Below are 17019 nucleotides of genomic sequence, written 5' to 3'. Positions count from 1 at the left end.
CGTTTATCATTATTATTATACTTATACTGCCGATTATTTTTATCATGTTGATTTATCTGATTATCATTATCATGTTTATTCGGCTCTTTGATTTTATATACCATTTTAGCAGTATTATATATTTCTAAGTCGGCTCGTTCCATCTCTAAAGCCAATTCTACCACTTTGTTTAAGCTTAACGGTTGGTCTTCGTCTTTAGTATCTGGATATCTTAATCGTAGTTCTTTATCCAGTTGCCGGCGATTAATTGATCTCGAATTCTCAGTTCTACATTGTCTTCAAATTCGCATCTTCTGGCTAGCTCCTTTATATTTTTTAAATAGCTCATTACGGATTCATTAGCCCCGCGACTTAATCTAATGAAATCAATTCTTGATGCCAAAATAGTTCTTTAATCTTTATATAGTTGTTTTGCTATTTTATATATGTCAATCCATCCTACCTCCTCTATATTCCTAGGATAGAGTAATTTTTTGATATCAGTTATAATGTTTATTCCTCCATATGCTATAAATAATTTTTTTAAAGTAGCGTCAGTTTGAGGAATATTTTTCACATTTAGTATATATTTGATATAATCAACGTAGTCCTCGATAGAACAATCCTCCTTTTTAAAGTCCTGGAGAATAATTTTATCCATAATTTCTAAATATATATTATTTTTTTTTTATAAACAGAAATTTTTTTTTACAATTCTATATATTATTAAACTTGACCGAAACCGCACGACTTAGATTTTTTTTTTATTTCGTCGCCATTTTTTATAGTCAAAACAATAGATTCTTTATTATAAAATTGTTTCATATATATAGTCTTTTATAATTATGTCATTTAACTACTACTAATATGCAATTACATTGACCTCCATAAGATAATATAAAATGTAAGAAATATATAATTCAAATAGCGTAACCTTTTAAAATATATATAAACATTCAAATATAACATTTACAATATATATTTTTACTTATTTACTTTAAAAAAATTCAAAAATTTCAAAATAACGATTATGAATATTGTCACTTTTCTATGGTACATCTTCACTGAAATTTTAATTTATCTTGTTTACAATATATATTTTTAGCTATTTATTTGTAAAAAATTCAAAAAAGTTCAAAAATAAAGATTATGACAATTGTCACTTTTCTATGGTACATCTTCACTGAAATTTTAATTTAACTTGTTTACAATATATATTTTTACCTATTTACTTTAAAAAAATTCAAAAATAACGATTATGACAATTGTCACTTTTCTATGGTACATCTTTACGGAAATTTTAATTTATCTTGTTTACAATATTATATTTTTAGCTATTTATTTGTAAAAAATTCAAAAAAGTTCAAAAATAAAGATTATGACAATTGTCACTTTTCTTTGGTACATCTTTGAAATTTTAATTTAACTTGTTTACAGTATATATTTTTACCTATTTACTTTAAAAAAACTCAAAAAAGTTCAAAAATAACGATTATGACAATTGTCACTTCTCTATGGTACATCTTAACTGAAATTTTAATAAAACATGTTTACAAAACATAATTTTGCCTAAACAGAAAAAAAGTACTATTTTAATAATCCTTTAAAAAAAATATATATTCAAAAATATTTACGATCAAAAGATGTACCAAAACAAAAGTACGTAAAAAATTAAAATATTAAAATATTTACGATCAAAGATGTATCAGATAAAAAGTACCTAAAAAATTAATATATAAAAAATCTTTTAAAAAATTTATTTTTAAAACAATTATCAATCAAAAATATTAAAAATAATAATATAACAAATTAAAAAAAATTATTCAAATATATATATTAAAAATCCTTTAATAAAAATATATTCAAAAATATTTACGATCAAAAGATGTACCAGAAAAAAGTACGTAAAAAATTAATATATAAAAATATTTATATAAATCTCAAAAAAATATATAAAAAATATTGACAATCTTAAAAATATTACTTAAAAATATATTAATAAATTATATTAATTACATTTTTACAATATAGCAGCATATTATTTTTTTTATTAAAAAAACATCAAATAAATAAATTTTTTCATTTTTTTTTAATCATTATATTTTGAGAAATTTTAAAATTTTTTTTACATATACTTTCAAATGTAAAATTAATATAAACAATAATAATAATATAAATATTATTTTGAATATTGAGCATATCTCCTCTTTCGGTTTTTATATTTTCTGGATTTTCTTATTCCCTGAGCCTCTACTAATGCCCGATCGTAGTTATCGAAATTGACTATTCTTTCCTACAATGATTTTCTCCAACAATTTCTTATATAAGGTCGTAGATAATGTCCTCTCCATTCACGGAAAATATCGTCCCTTTTCAATTTTCCCAAAAAAAAAGAAGACATCTTGTCCAATTAAAATGTCGATTTCTAAAATATAATAATCTACACTCTTCAAAGATTATATAATATTATACCAACATATTCGAAATAATCAATTATCGCTCTTCCAACTACTTATCAACATTCGCGGAAAGCACAATTTTCGAGCAATAAAAAAAAACAATATTTTATTTATTTTTGAGCATATCTCCTCTTCCGGTTTTTATATTTTCTGGATTTTCTTATTCCCTGAGCCTCTACTTATGCCCGGTCATAGTTATCGAAATTGACTATTCTTTCCTACGATGATTTTCTCCAACAATTTCTTATATAAGGTCGTAGATAATGTTCTCTCCATTCACGGAAAATATCGTCCCTTTTCAATTCTCCCAAAAAAAAGACATCATCGCTCTTCCAACTACATATCAACATTCGCTGAAAGCACTATTGAGGGAGGCTTGTCCTATCAAAACTTTCTTTTTCAAATAGTAGAAGCGCTTAACTTCTTTTGTGTAACGAATAGTTCTAAGACAACCTTAAGATTTCCCTATTTTGCGGCCGTAGAAAAATTTCCTTAAGTTTGAATTCTTTTTACATCTCCACACCCTAAAGATTTCCCCGACAAAGTTTAATTTTTTTTTTGCATTTCTTGGTTTACCAGTATTTTCGATTATTTTTTTTATTTGCCAATGCATCTAATTTATTATTATTATAAATTTACCAACCCTCCTAATTTCGATTGTTCATAATCTTTCTTTTTTCTTTCAATTTTTGATTTTTTCTTTCCCCCTTTTTCTTGTTTATACCCCCCCCCCCCTTTTTTTTTGTTCGTAATAATACTTTTTATACTTTATGTACCTAATCTTATTTTATAAATATTATTGTTTATATTATTATTATTTTTTCAAATTTACCAACCCCTCTAATCTCGATAATACTTCTGAAAGGATAGATCAGGTATTCCTCTCTTCCCAATTTTGATTTTTTTTTCCCCCATTTCATCTTTTTTTTTTTCTTCCAATCAAAATTATATCCGTTAATATATATTTTTTTTTGTGTTTTCTCCCTTTCAAAGCCATCTCATGGTTAACTCTTGTTGTCAAGTATGCTTAAAAATAGTTTCGCTTAATTTAAATGGCGTGTTTAGGAAACATGGTTCACCCGCGTGCCACAATTCTGGAAAATTTCCCCTCTCTTACGGCCCAGATCCTTTAATTAACGCTCCTCACTCGAATGACCCCATTCCACCATGTTCCTCAAGCTCTGTTGATTTATTCCTTAATTCGCATAAGCCCCCTGTTCTTTCTAGGATCCCTATAGCCGCCCGAGAGTCTATCTCTAGGTTCCTCATGTCACTTATAAATAATTTGAATTCGGATTTCTCCTCACTACCCTTATGGTTAGACCTGGTTAGTTTTTGTTTTCGAGTCCTAGTTAAACCCAAAAATAAAATAAATAACTTATCTGCCTTAATTAAGGAAAAAGTTTCCAATTTTGGAAATACAATTATCGATGAATTTTCTCCTTCGTACCCTTTAAACCCCAACTCCTTCCGTCACAAATTGATCTCCGAAAAATTAGATCTTGGAGATATTAGCGGTGCGGCCCGAATATTGTCTTCCGATGACTCTATTTCACCTATCAACGTTACCATATTTAAACAACTTCTTGAAAAACATCCACGAGCGTCCCCTTTTAACATCCACCCGCATGCCTCCTCCCCTATTCCCTTTACCTGTGACGAAGTACTTAAGTGCTTAAAGTCCTTTAAAAAAGGGACGACAGGGGGGTTGGACGGCTTCAGACCTGGTTTCTTTGTGGAGTTAATTCAATGCCCTGATAGTGGCTTCATTGACCCTTTGTTGAAAGCATTAACCGAACTGTGCAATAATATCCTCGTACGCGAAGTTCCCCTTTGCATTCGTCCTATTATTTTTGGCGCCCGTCTTGTCTCCTTGACCAAACCGGATGGCGGCGTTAGACCCATAGCCATAGGGTCATTCTTTCGTCGCTTAGTCGCCAAGGCTATCGTAAATAGGATTCGGCCTAAGGCTAGTTCCTTCTTATTTCCTTCACAGTTAGGATTTGGAGTGAGAGGTGGGTGTGAAGTGGCCTCACATGTTGCGCGTATTTTTATAAATACTGAGGCCGATAAGGTTTTCTGCAAGTTAGACTTCAGAAATGCCTTCAACACCATCCATAGGAGGGCATTCTTACCATCTTTTTTACACCATTTCCCAAAATATGGGAATTTCCTTAATTCCTGTTATGGATTCCCTTCGTTACTCAAATTCGGGGAATTTTCCATATCCTCCGAAGAGGGGATACAGCAAGGTGATCCTCTAGGCCCCCTGCTCTTTACTATAGGGATTCATGATTTGATCAAAAATTTAAAGACTAATTTCCAATTAGACCTTAATTTATGGTATCTCGACGATGGCTCTTTTGGCGGTTCTTTATCCAATGTTATGTCGGCCATAGAGTACGTTGAAATGGAAGCTTCGAAAATTGGTCTTTCCCTAAATAGGAAAAAGTGTGAAATTTCCTCCCTCAACAATAAGGATTTTATTCCTCCCTTAGATTTTACAATCATTCCGCACGAGGAACTCTGTCTTTTAGGTTCCCCTATCGGTTTTTCAACTTCCTTTTGTCAAAAAACTTTTGAGGATTTGTTCCAGTCCCTTTCCAATTCACTTAAGAATCTTCCTCATCTCCCCAAGCATCAGTTCTTCTTTCTCACCAAAAAATGTCTTTTTCTACCGAAATTCTTACATTTATTTAAATCTTCCCCCGTTTTCCAGTACAATCTCCTTAAGGCCTTCGAATTAAAATTTAAACATTTTATTGAATCCCTTTTAGGCTTTTTCCGATTTCTGGTCCCTCGCCTCTATGCCCGTTTACTGGGGTCTTGGATTTTCACCCCCCTTCCTAATGGCAATTGCGTGCTTTCTTTCATCTCGAATACCCTTTAACGATTCTATTTCCTCGCTTATCGAGTTGGACGATCCCCTCTATCTTCAGCTAAACAAGAGTGGCTTACTCAAGTTATCCAAGGCTCCGAGCAGCCAGTTTCCAGTCATCTAAAGAGCTTCCTGGTCCCTATGATTCAATGCGCGTTTGAAAAACTTTGTATGTGTCCCGATCTAACTAACCTTCAACTGCTCAGAAACGGAAAAAAAACTCTAACGGCCATGAATGGCTAGACACGATTCCGAGTGGTAAAAAGGAAACGTTACTCACAGACGATGAGTTTCAAACTGCCATTGGCCATAGGCTTGGTTGCCTTATCCCTTCTGTGGACACCTGTGCCGCCTGTCACAAACAGGTTGATCCTTTCTCTAGACATTGTTTCTCGTGCCTCAAAGTCAGTGGCCGTTTCCTGAGGCACGACAACCTTAATAGGTTAATCGGCAAAGCCTTGATTTCGGCCGGTTTCCCCAATAGCTTGGAGCCATTGGGTCTCCTAAATGCTGACGGTAAGCGCCCTGACGGCATGTCTTTAACGTCATGGCACGGCGGCAAAAGACTTGTCTGGGACGTCTCTTGTGTTACCTCCTTTCCGGCTAACGGAAATACCGACCCCTTGGAACTACAAGAAACCAATAAGTTTAATAAATATAGATTCCTCCCTAACTCTTTTATATTTATTCCCCTAATTTTTAGCGTCCTTGGAAACCCCGGTCCCCAATCCCTAAAGTTCTTAAATCAATTGGGTAGAAGAATTTCGTTAAGGACAGGGGTCAAAAACGAGTCCCTATCTCTTAAACAAAAAGTCCAATTTGAAATCTTAAAGGGGAACTACAAATGTTTCTTCGAAACACTCCCATTTCCCTCCTAGTTTATCAAATATAGTCATTGTTAATTTTATATATATTTTGCATCGCAACTATATTTAGATTTTAACCACAAAAAAAAATTTTTTTTTTCGTTATAATTAAACATTTATGTTTTAATATATATATATATTTTTTTTTCCGAGTATGTACTATATTTCTTTGAGATAGTTATTAACTAAAGATTTATAAAATGTGATATAAATATTTTTTATAAAATATATTTCGGAATTTGTAATTATATTTTATCTATATGTAATAAGTTAAATTTTTGAAAAATAATATAAAAATATTTTTTTCAAAATATAATAATATAAATAAAAAATCTTTAAATTATAAAAATAATAAATTTATAAATAATAAATTCCTTTCAAATCAATATTAAATTAATATCAATTAAATAATAAATTAATCTCTCAAAAAATAATAAATTTATTAATTTATAAAATAAAATACATTGCCTAAATAACTAATTCACCCTGCCTACCACCGTAACACATTGCCTAAAAAAATCAGGCAATGTGTACATTGCCGAAAATAACACATTGACGCTAAACATATATATATTTCTAATATTAATATCAGAGACCTGCAGGCCCGGCCCGAAATTTTTTAAATATACCCGGGCCAGGCCTAAAAAAATTTTTTTTAAACATATCCGGGCCGGGCCTAAAAATTTTTTTTTAAAATATATCCGGGCCGGGCCTTAATATTTTTTATAAAAATTTTGAGTTAATGGTTATAAGAATATATTATATAATAGTTATGATTAGTATAATATTGGGTGATGGTTAACACTACCTAACACCCACTAATCGATCTAATTATTAATTTCCTGCAAATTTATTCAAAGTATTAATATATTTTTTTATAATTCATATCTAAATTTTTACAACATATTTTACCAAAACATCAAATAAAGGAATATCTTAAATAAGCCCCAATATTCAACTATTATTAATATATTTTTTTATAATTCATATCTAAATTTTTAGAATATATTTTATCAAAACAATCAAATAAAGGAATATCACTTCTTGAAGTTTGTAATACCTTTCAAAGCGAAAAAGGAGAAATAAAATTGATTTTACTTAATATAAAGCATTTTTTAATTGAAGGATTTGTTACAAGTATCATTTTATTTCTCTTTTTCTCTGTCCCAAATTGAAGCAATTACGTATGTTGTCAGGGACAGATCGCAAGATGACGGAAAACTATATAAAAGATTATATTAAATTACAAGAGGCTCAGGAAGTAAATGAAATACCATCGACCAGTCAAATTACGACTGTTGTTAAACAAACTGAATCGTTTTATGACAAATGGGGCGATGGTAATTCTGGTAATATGTCAATACCCGATGATGAATATTATAATTACATAAATAAAAAATAGATGAAACATTTAAGGTGGATAATTTGTTAGAGTGGTGGGCGGCTCATCAAAGCGAATTTCCAATTTTAGCAAAATTGGCAAAACGGGTATTGGCAATTCCTGCTTCAAATGCAAGCTGTGAGCGGAATTTTTCCACTACCGGGAGAATTCTTGAAGAAAGAAGAAGTAATCTTCAACCTGAAAAGGTAGATATGCTTCTCTATCTTCATGATAATTTGTGAATTTTTAATATCTTTCTTGAGTATAGGGTTTCGTCAATCATGCTGGTTTTTTACTTTGCAAACTGTCTAATATTTATTATATTTTACCTTGAGTCATGAAAGTTTTTAATCCAACATTTTTCATTATTTTTTTTTACAATATTATAGTTAAAAATTATATTATAAAATAAATTATATTAATATTGTGCAATTAGATTATATTTTCAAAATACTATTTATAGCGATTTATTTTTATTTTATAAATTAAATAGTAAATTAAATACAATATATTATATTCTCAAAATATTTTCCATTTTTATAAATTAAATATTAGTTTTATTTTTTTTAAATGCAATATAAAATATAGTATATGCTCAAAATATTATTACCATTTTTATGAATTTTAGTTTTATTTTTATAAATGCAATAAAATATCCATTTTTATAAATAACAGTTTTATAACTTTTATAAATTCAATATAATATTCTCAAAATATTAGCTTTTTACATGTATTTTTTAAATAATAAGCGATAATACTCGCTGAAAAATATGGTAAAATACCTCATAGGTGAATTTTTGTATATACCAGGTCTAATATAATTTTAAAAAATTCCGAGCCGGGCCTGAAATTTTTAAATCCGGGCAGGGCCATAAAAAATTTTTTTTAAAAATATCCGCGTAAAAAATTTTTTAAAAATATATCCGGGCCGGGCCTAAAAAATTTAAAACCAAGCCGGGCCGTGCAAATGGTACCTCTGCAGGTCTCTGATTAATATAATTCTAATAATTAATATAATTATAATATAAATATAATTCTAATATTTAATATAATTCTAATATAATTTTTAAAGCAATTTTAATGTTATATCAAGAAATTTATATAATTAATATAATATAATTATTTTATATAATTAATATAATATAATATAATTAATATAATTATTTTATATAATTAATATAATATAATTATTTTATATAATTAATATAATTATTTTATATAATTAATATAATTATTTTATATAATTATTTTATATAATTAATATAATTATTTTATATAATTAATATAATATAATTATTTTATATAATTAATATAATATAATTATTTTATATAATTAATATTAAATTAATGTGATATAAAGAAATTTAGATAATTAATATATTTAATGAATCTATAGTAAAATAATATATATATTTTTTTTAAATAATTTATATTACATGATATTAAAACAATTTTATTTTATGCATGATATACCTTATCTATTTAATAAAAAAAATATAGATTTTTTTTTGTAATATTTATTCTAAAAAAAATAACCAAGAGTTATAGAACTAGGAGCCATTTACTTGCATCGTTTTCTGAATATAATTTCATGAGGCTTGTAGCTGGGTAGGAAATAAAAATAAATTTGAGGGTAAAGGAGTATATCAAATTATTCGTTCCTCAGATTTAGCATATATTTTAATTTTTTTGAGATTTCTGATAATTAATGGGACTGTTAATCCTTTTTCATAGTAAGAACTCCTTATATAATTTTTTTACCGTATGTTTTTATGTATATTTTTTAATTTTTTTGAGATTTCTGATGATTAATGGTACTGTTAATCTTTTTTCTTACTAAGAACTTCTTATAAAAAATTTTTACAGTATATTTCTATGTATATATTTTAATTTTTTTGAGATTTCTGATGATTAATGGGACTGTTAATCTTTTTTCTTGTTTCTATGTATATATTTTAATTTTTTTGAGATTTCTGATGATTAATCTTTTTTCTTACTAAGAACTCCTTATATAAAATTTTTACCGTAGGTTTTATACAATATAACTATGGATACATACAAAATTTATGTTTATTTCAAGTGCATAATTTGACAACACAGAACATTCAATTATTATTCATTATGAAATTTTCTAAAAATTCGCGTAGACAATATTATAAAGTATTCTATAAGGATGTAATTAATTATATCAGGTTAAATAAAAAAATAATGTTTTAATGGTTCACGCAACAATAGTATAAACGATTATGATAGGTAGGGTATTACAATATGAAAAATGATTATTTTGAATTGAAATAATATATATAAAAAAAATATCGACAATAAATATAAGTTATATAAACTGATAAAAAAAAATATATAGGAAGGGTTTAGTGTACTATAAGCATTCGAATGATAATTATGATTAGTAGTATTATGAACTTTTACTTAAAAAGCTCTCCGAAAATGATGTTATAGCAATAGTTGAAGAACATAACATAGATTTTGAAATTGGCATATACCACTTCAACCGAACCCAACTACAATAAAATAACTTGGATCAACAGTAATGATATTTTTTTACTGATAGCATAAAAAATATAAAACAAGTAGAGTTCGATGATGGGTAAAAAAGTCACCAGTATAGTATTATAAAAAAATGGGCTAAATGCCAGTAAATTTTTTGGAATATAAATATCTTGATATTTTTCCCAAATATTCAATAGGGCTATACAAATTTCCACAATATATGATTATTATATCTCTTATCTTATCATCTAGTATGATATATTTATTTTTTTCTTTCGGAAACTTTTCACCCATCATCTAACTGCATCAATACAAGATCCATATCCTGCTCTATATTTTTTATGATATCAATCAAAAAATAAATGTTGGGGTGAGGATAAGGAACGTATTCCTTTAAAGCTCGATGAAAGCCTTCGACGTGGTTATTCGTCCTCACCCCTCTAACATCAAATGTGTTCCACATTTCATATTTGAACTTGGCATTACTGTTAATCCAAGTATTTTCAAAATAATTTAAAAAATCGTAAAAAGAACTCAATTGAAATAATTGAGCTTGGCGACTTAACTCAATCATTATAGATGGCACATCCCTTTCTAATAAAAATGGGATGGCCATTATAATACGAAAAAATTTATAAATATTAGGATTTCGTCTGCGCAGTTGGGTCAGGCGATATTCCTGAATGCGTCTTACGATGCATTGACAGAAATGGAAGTAGCAACCCTTTACAATAATTCTAGGAAAAATTTTCTTAAGGGCTAAAAATACGCCAATTTCAAAATCTATTGTGCACTTGGTGGCGAAAAAATTAAGCCTAATGATAAACAATAATTTTTTAATAAATAAAACATTCGAATATATGTATTTTTAAATTTATCTGGTAAAAGAATATACGCAACAATTAAAGTATTGTTTATAATAATATTTATGGTGTAAAATTGTTTAAATAATTTAGGGGCGGCATTAAACGTGCCATCTAGATATATTTTATCTGCCCAACAAAGGCGAGATAAAAGAATACGAGTAGAAAAAATAAATAATTTATTATTATCATTACAAACTAAAAAAATTATTATTATTCAAGGTAACTTTATGTTCATCAAGCAACGGTATATCAGCATTTGTGCGAGGTAACAATGGCCGCGTTGATTGAATAACGCGCGCCATAATTGTTTTTACTGACAAAAATGTCGGTAAGGTTTTAGGGTGTCGCATCGCAAAGGAATCTAATTTCCTTTTGCGCATAACTTTTTTATATACTTTATGTAAACTTAAATATTTATTTGATTTTTTAATTCATTTACTGTTAGTAAAAGTTCATAATACTCTTCATCATTATCATGACTATGATGCTTAGTCATTGTAAAATGAGTACCTAATACACCCCTTCCTTTACAGTTATGTAAACGACATTTATAATAATGTTCTCGATTACGAAGATATAAATATTTATTAGAATATATTAAATTATTATTAAATTTAGAAGTAATAAATTTATATGGGCACTTTTTTTAAAAAAAGAAAATCTGATTCTCTTGATAATTAGCTTTGTTTAAAAATAATGAATATAAATTATTAATAATATATTAAAGTACCTTGAATTGCTCTATCAGTAATAATTTCATTAGGTGCTGAAATTTTTATTATAATGATTAGTATGTAAAATTATATTTTACTTAAAAGAGATTCATTATCATGAAAAGCAAAGTTTTCATTATCATGAAAAGCAGTGATTTCATTATCATTCAAGGCAGAGTTTTCATTAGCTTTGTTTTAGTATAATGAATATAAATATAGATAAAAGTTTACTTTGATATTCATTTGAAATATAAATTACTCCTTAGGTCTGAGTAAATTTATCTATGGAATTTATATCTTCAGCTAAATAAATTAAATTTTTTTATATTTCTATTTATCATAAACTTTGTGTTGATGTTGATTTAAATTTTTGCAAGTAGCAATTAGAATCTTTAATACATTTAATTTATATTATTTAAAATTATTTTATCTACCAGTACACTCTTTGGATATACTAAATACATTATATTTGAGAATACCTTTCCCCTTACATGATGCTTTTGAGCATACATAGTAAGAGGTTGACTCATTATAATATTTATGTATTCTGAAATTTGATGGTTAGGCATCTACAATTATAGTTAATTTATATAACCATTTTTGAATAAAATATACCTTATATTATTGAACTTCTTTTTACTGTGCCAATTGAAGATAAAGAGCTGCAAATAATATTTATGGATTATTGAATTATAAAGGCTAGTTTTACTGTAATTTAGCTTAATTAAATGTAGTAAAGCTTCTTTTTTTTATCTTTTTTTTATACTGTGCCAATTGAGATAAAGAGCTGCAAATATTTATGGATTATTGAATTATAATAGTAAGGCTAGTGTTGCGTAATCGGCTAAAAACTACGCCTAAGCCTAATTAGGTAAGCCTAAAAATCGGCTAAAACTAAAAATCGGCTAAGCCTAATTAGGGTAAGCCTAAAAATCGGCTAAGCCTATATAAATCTGCTAAAAATTAGTCAAAATTCTGCATCGATGCTTAGTATTAATTATTATTTATTTATTTTAGTAAAATAATTTATTTTATTTATATTTAATGTAAATATTTTATTATTATCAACAAATAAACATGATATGATTTAATATTTTTTATTTATATTATTATATTTTGAAATGAAAATAAATTTATTTATTTGATGTTATTTTAATAAAAAAAATAATATGCTGCTATATTGTAAAATTGTAATATTCTTTTTAATATAATATATTAGTGATTTTCACAATCTTCTTTATAAATACATCTTTTATTGAGGAATTATATTGTAAATTTTAATAGATAAATAAACAATCTTTTAGGTGAAATCTTTTATAATTTTTTTATCATTTTTTTTAAATTATCTTTTTTATTAAATGAGGTGGATTTTATGAAACTTTTTTGATGATTTTATATGATCTTTTTAAGGATAATATTTTAATGTGACAATTGTCATAATCGTTATTTTATAAGTTTTTTGAATTTTTTTGAAGAAAATAGGTTAAAATAAGTATTAATATCATGTGTAAATATAAATTTAGTGAAGATGTACCAAAGAAAAGTGACAATTGTCATAATCGTTATTTTTAAAGTTTTTTGAATTTTTTTGACGACAATATGTTAAAATAAGTATTAATAACATGTTTAAATAAAAATTTAGTGAAGATGTACCATAGAAAATTGACAATTGTCATAATCGTTATTTTTAAAGTTTTTTGAATTTTTTTGAAGAAAATATGTTAAAATAAGTATTAAAAACATGTTTAAATAAAAATTTAGTGAAGATGTACCATAGAAAAGTGACAATTGTCATAATCGTTATTTTATACGTTTTTTGAATTTTTTTTAAGAAAATAGGTTAAAATAAGTATTAATAACATGTGTAAATATAAATTTAGTGTACCAATGAAAAGTGACATTTGTCATAATCGTTATTTATAAGTTTTTTGAATTTTTTTGAAGAAAATAGGTTAAAATAAGTATTAATAACATGTGTAAATATAAATTTAGTGAAGATGTACCAATGAAAAGTGACATTTGTCATAATCGTTATTTTTAAAGTTTTTGGGATTTTTTTGATGAAAATATGTTAAAATAAGTAGTAAAAACATGTTTAAATAAAAACTTAGTGAAGATGTACCATAGAAAAGAGACAATTATATTAATCGTTATTTTATAAGTTTTTGGAATTTTTTTGAAGAAAATATGTTAAAATAGTATTAAAAGCATGTTTTAATAAAAATTTAGTGAAGATGTACCATAGAAAAGTGACAATTGTCATAATCGTTATTTTATAAGTTTTTTGAATTTTTTTGAAGAAAATATGTTAAAATAAGTATTGATAACATGTTTAAATAAAATTTAGTGAAGATGTACCATAGAAAATTGACATTGTCATAATGGTTATTTTTAAAGTTTTTTGAATTTTTTTGACGAAAATATGTTAAAATAAGTATTAATAACATGTGTAAATATAAATTTAGTGAAGACAATGAAAAGTGACAATTGTCATATTCGTTATTTTTTAAATTTTTTTGACGAAAATATGTTAAAATAAGTATTAATAACATGTGTAAATATAAATTTAGTGAAGATGTACCAATGAAAAGTGACAATTGTCATAATCGTTATTCTTAAAGTTTTTTGAATTTTTTTGACGAAAATATTTTAAAATATGTATATATAACATGTTTAAATAAAAATTTAATGAAGATGTACTCTAGATAAGCCACAATTGTCATAATCATTATTTTTCAAGTTTTTTGATATTTGTTGACGAAAATATGTTAAAATGAGTAATAATAACATATTTAAATAAAAATTTAGTGAAGATGTACTATAGAAAAGTGACAATTGTCATAATCGTTATTTTTAAAATTTCTTTGATGTAAATGGGTAAAAATATAGATTGTAAAATTAAAATTGCCTGAGTATATGCCATAGAAAAACATATGGTAATAATAGATTCTTCCCCAAAAACAGGAGCAAATTGGCATTTGATTACATTTGTTCATCGGGTCAGAAATTAATATGCAAAATTTATATCATAATATCTAATCCTAAGTTAGAAATTATTATTTTTTTACCAATTTTCACCAGACAATCTTGTTTAAAATTTGGGTAAACTTTTTTTTCTATTTTAAAATCAATATCGATGCAAGTTAACTATTTTCGTTAAAAAAAATAAAAAAACTTTAAAAATAACGATTATGACAATTGTCTCTTATCTAGAGTACATCTTCACTAAATTTTTATTTAAACATGTTATCAATACTTATTTTAAAATATCTTTGTCAATAAAATTCAAAAAACTTTAAAAATAACGATTATGACAATTGTCACTTTTCATTGGTACATTTTCACTAAATTTATATTTACACATGTTATTAATACTTATTTTAACATATTTTTGTCAAAAAAATTAAAAATAACGATTATGACAATTGTCACTTTTCTATGGCACATCTTCACTAAATTTTAATTTAAACATGTTTTTAATATTTATTTTAACATATTTTCTTCAAAAAAATTCAAAAAACTTTAAAAATAACAATTATGACAAATGTCACTTTTCATTGGTACTTCTTCACTAAATTTATATTTACACATGTTATTAATACTTATTTTAACATATTTTCTTCAAAAAAATTCAAAAAACTTTAAAATTAACGATTATGACAAATGTCATTTTTCATTGGTACATCTTCACTAAATTTATATTTACACATGTTATTAATACTTATTTTAACATATTTTCGTCAAAAAAATTTAAAAAACTTTAAAAATAACGATTATGACAATTGTCACTTTTCTATGGTACATCTTCACTAAATTTATATTTACACATGTTATTAATACTTATTTTAACAAATTTTCGTCAAAAAAATTCAAAAAACTTTAAAATTAACCATTATGACAATTGTCACTTTTCATTGGTACATCTTCACTAAATTTATATTTACACATGTTATTAATTCTTATTTTAACATATTTTCGTCAAAAAAATTCGAAAAACTTTAAAAATAACGATTATGACAATTGTCACTTTTCATTGGTACATCTTCACTAAATTTGTATTTACACATGTTATTAATACTTATTTTAACATACTTCCTTCAAAAAAATTCAAAAAACTTATAAAAGAACGATTATGACAATTGTCGCATTAAAATATTATCCTTAAAAAGATCATATAAAATAACATCAAAAAAGTTTCATAAAATCCACCTTATTTAATAATAAATAGATAATTTTAAAAAAATGATAAAAGATTTCACCTAAAAGATTGTTTATTTATCTAATAAAATTTACAATATAATTCCTCAATAAAAGATGTATTTACAAAGAAGATTGTGAAAATCACTAATAAATTATATTATAAAGAATATTACATTTTTACAATATAGCAGCATATTATTTTTTTTTATTAAAAAAACATCAAATAAATAAATTTATTTTCATTTCAAAATATAATAATATAAATAAAAAATATTAAATCATATCATGTTTATTTGTTGATAATAATAAAATATTTACATTAAATATAAATAAAATAAATTATTTTACTAAAATAAATAAATAATAATTAATGCTAAGCATCGATGCAGAATTTTGACTAATTTATTTTAGCCAATTTTTAGGCTTAGCCTAATTAGGTTTAGCCGATTTTTAGGCTTAGCCTAATTAGGCTTAGCCGATTTTTAGGCTTAGCCTAATTAGGCTTAGCCGATTTTTAGGCTATACCTAATTAGGCTTAGCCGATTTTTCCACCTAAAATCTCGGCTAAGCCGTTTTTAGTCGGCTAAAATTAGCCGATTACGCAACACTAAGTAAGGCTAGTTTTACTGTAATTTGGCTTAATTAAATGTAGTAAAGCTTCTTTTTTTATACTGTTCCAATTGAGATAAAGAGCTGCAAATAATATTTATGAATAAAGATAAAAAAAAGATTTTTTTTATCAGTTTATATAACTTATATTTATTGTCGATATTTTTTTTATATATATTATTTCAATTCAAAATAATCATTATTCATATTGTAATACCCTACCTATCATAATCGTTTATACTATTGTTGCGTGCACCATTAAAACATTTTTTTTTTATTTAACCTGATATAATATAATTAATTACATCCTTATAGAATACTTTATAATATTGTCTACGCGAATTTTTAGAAAATTTCATAATGAATAATAATTGAATGTTCTGTGTTGTCAAATTATGCACTTGAAATAAACATAAATTTTGTATGTATCCATAGTTATATTGTATAAAACCTACGGTAAAAATTTTATATAAGGAGTTCTTAGTAAGAAAAAAGATTAATCATCAGAAATCTCAAAAAAATTAAAATATATACATAGAAACAAGAAAAAAGATTAACAG

General features: G+C 25.6%; 2 protein-coding genes across 3 annotated transcripts in view; both read left to right on the top strand.

Moving 5' to 3' along the window:
- Nucleotides 1–17019, top strand: part of LOC135922692 (ecotropic viral integration site 5 ortholog-like) — a 92969-nt gene that overhangs the window by 67831 nt on the left and 8119 nt on the right. The window lies entirely within an intron of this gene.
- On the top strand, nucleotides 3324–6123 carry LOC135931090 (uncharacterized). The gene is made up of 2 exons (XM_065467963.1): nucleotides 3324–5962; nucleotides 6020–6123. Exon 1 carries the CDS (start codon nucleotides 3439–3441, stop codon nucleotides 5326–5328), a length of 1890 nt encoding a protein of 629 aa, XP_065324035.1. The 5' UTR covers nucleotides 3324–3438; the 3' UTR covers nucleotides 5329–5962; nucleotides 6020–6123.

Source organism: Gordionus sp. m RMFG-2023, chromosome 1 (genome assembly GCF_954871325.1).
Source record: "Gordionus sp. m RMFG-2023 chromosome 1, tfGorSpeb1-WG-v2, whole genome shotgun sequence".
Taxonomy (NCBI): Eukaryota; Metazoa; Nematomorpha; class Gordioida; order Chordodea; family Parachordodidae; genus Gordionus; species Gordionus sp. m RMFG-2023.
The sequence above is the reverse complement of the archived record's forward strand: the minus strand, read 5'-3'. Positions and strand labels throughout refer to the sequence as shown.

Bases quoted from the DNA above. Each gene is read 5' to 3' on its own strand.
- LOC135931090 (XM_065467963.1), top strand. From the start codon at position 3,439: ATGGTTAACTCTTGTTGTCAAGTATGCTTAAAAATAGTTTCGCTTAAT.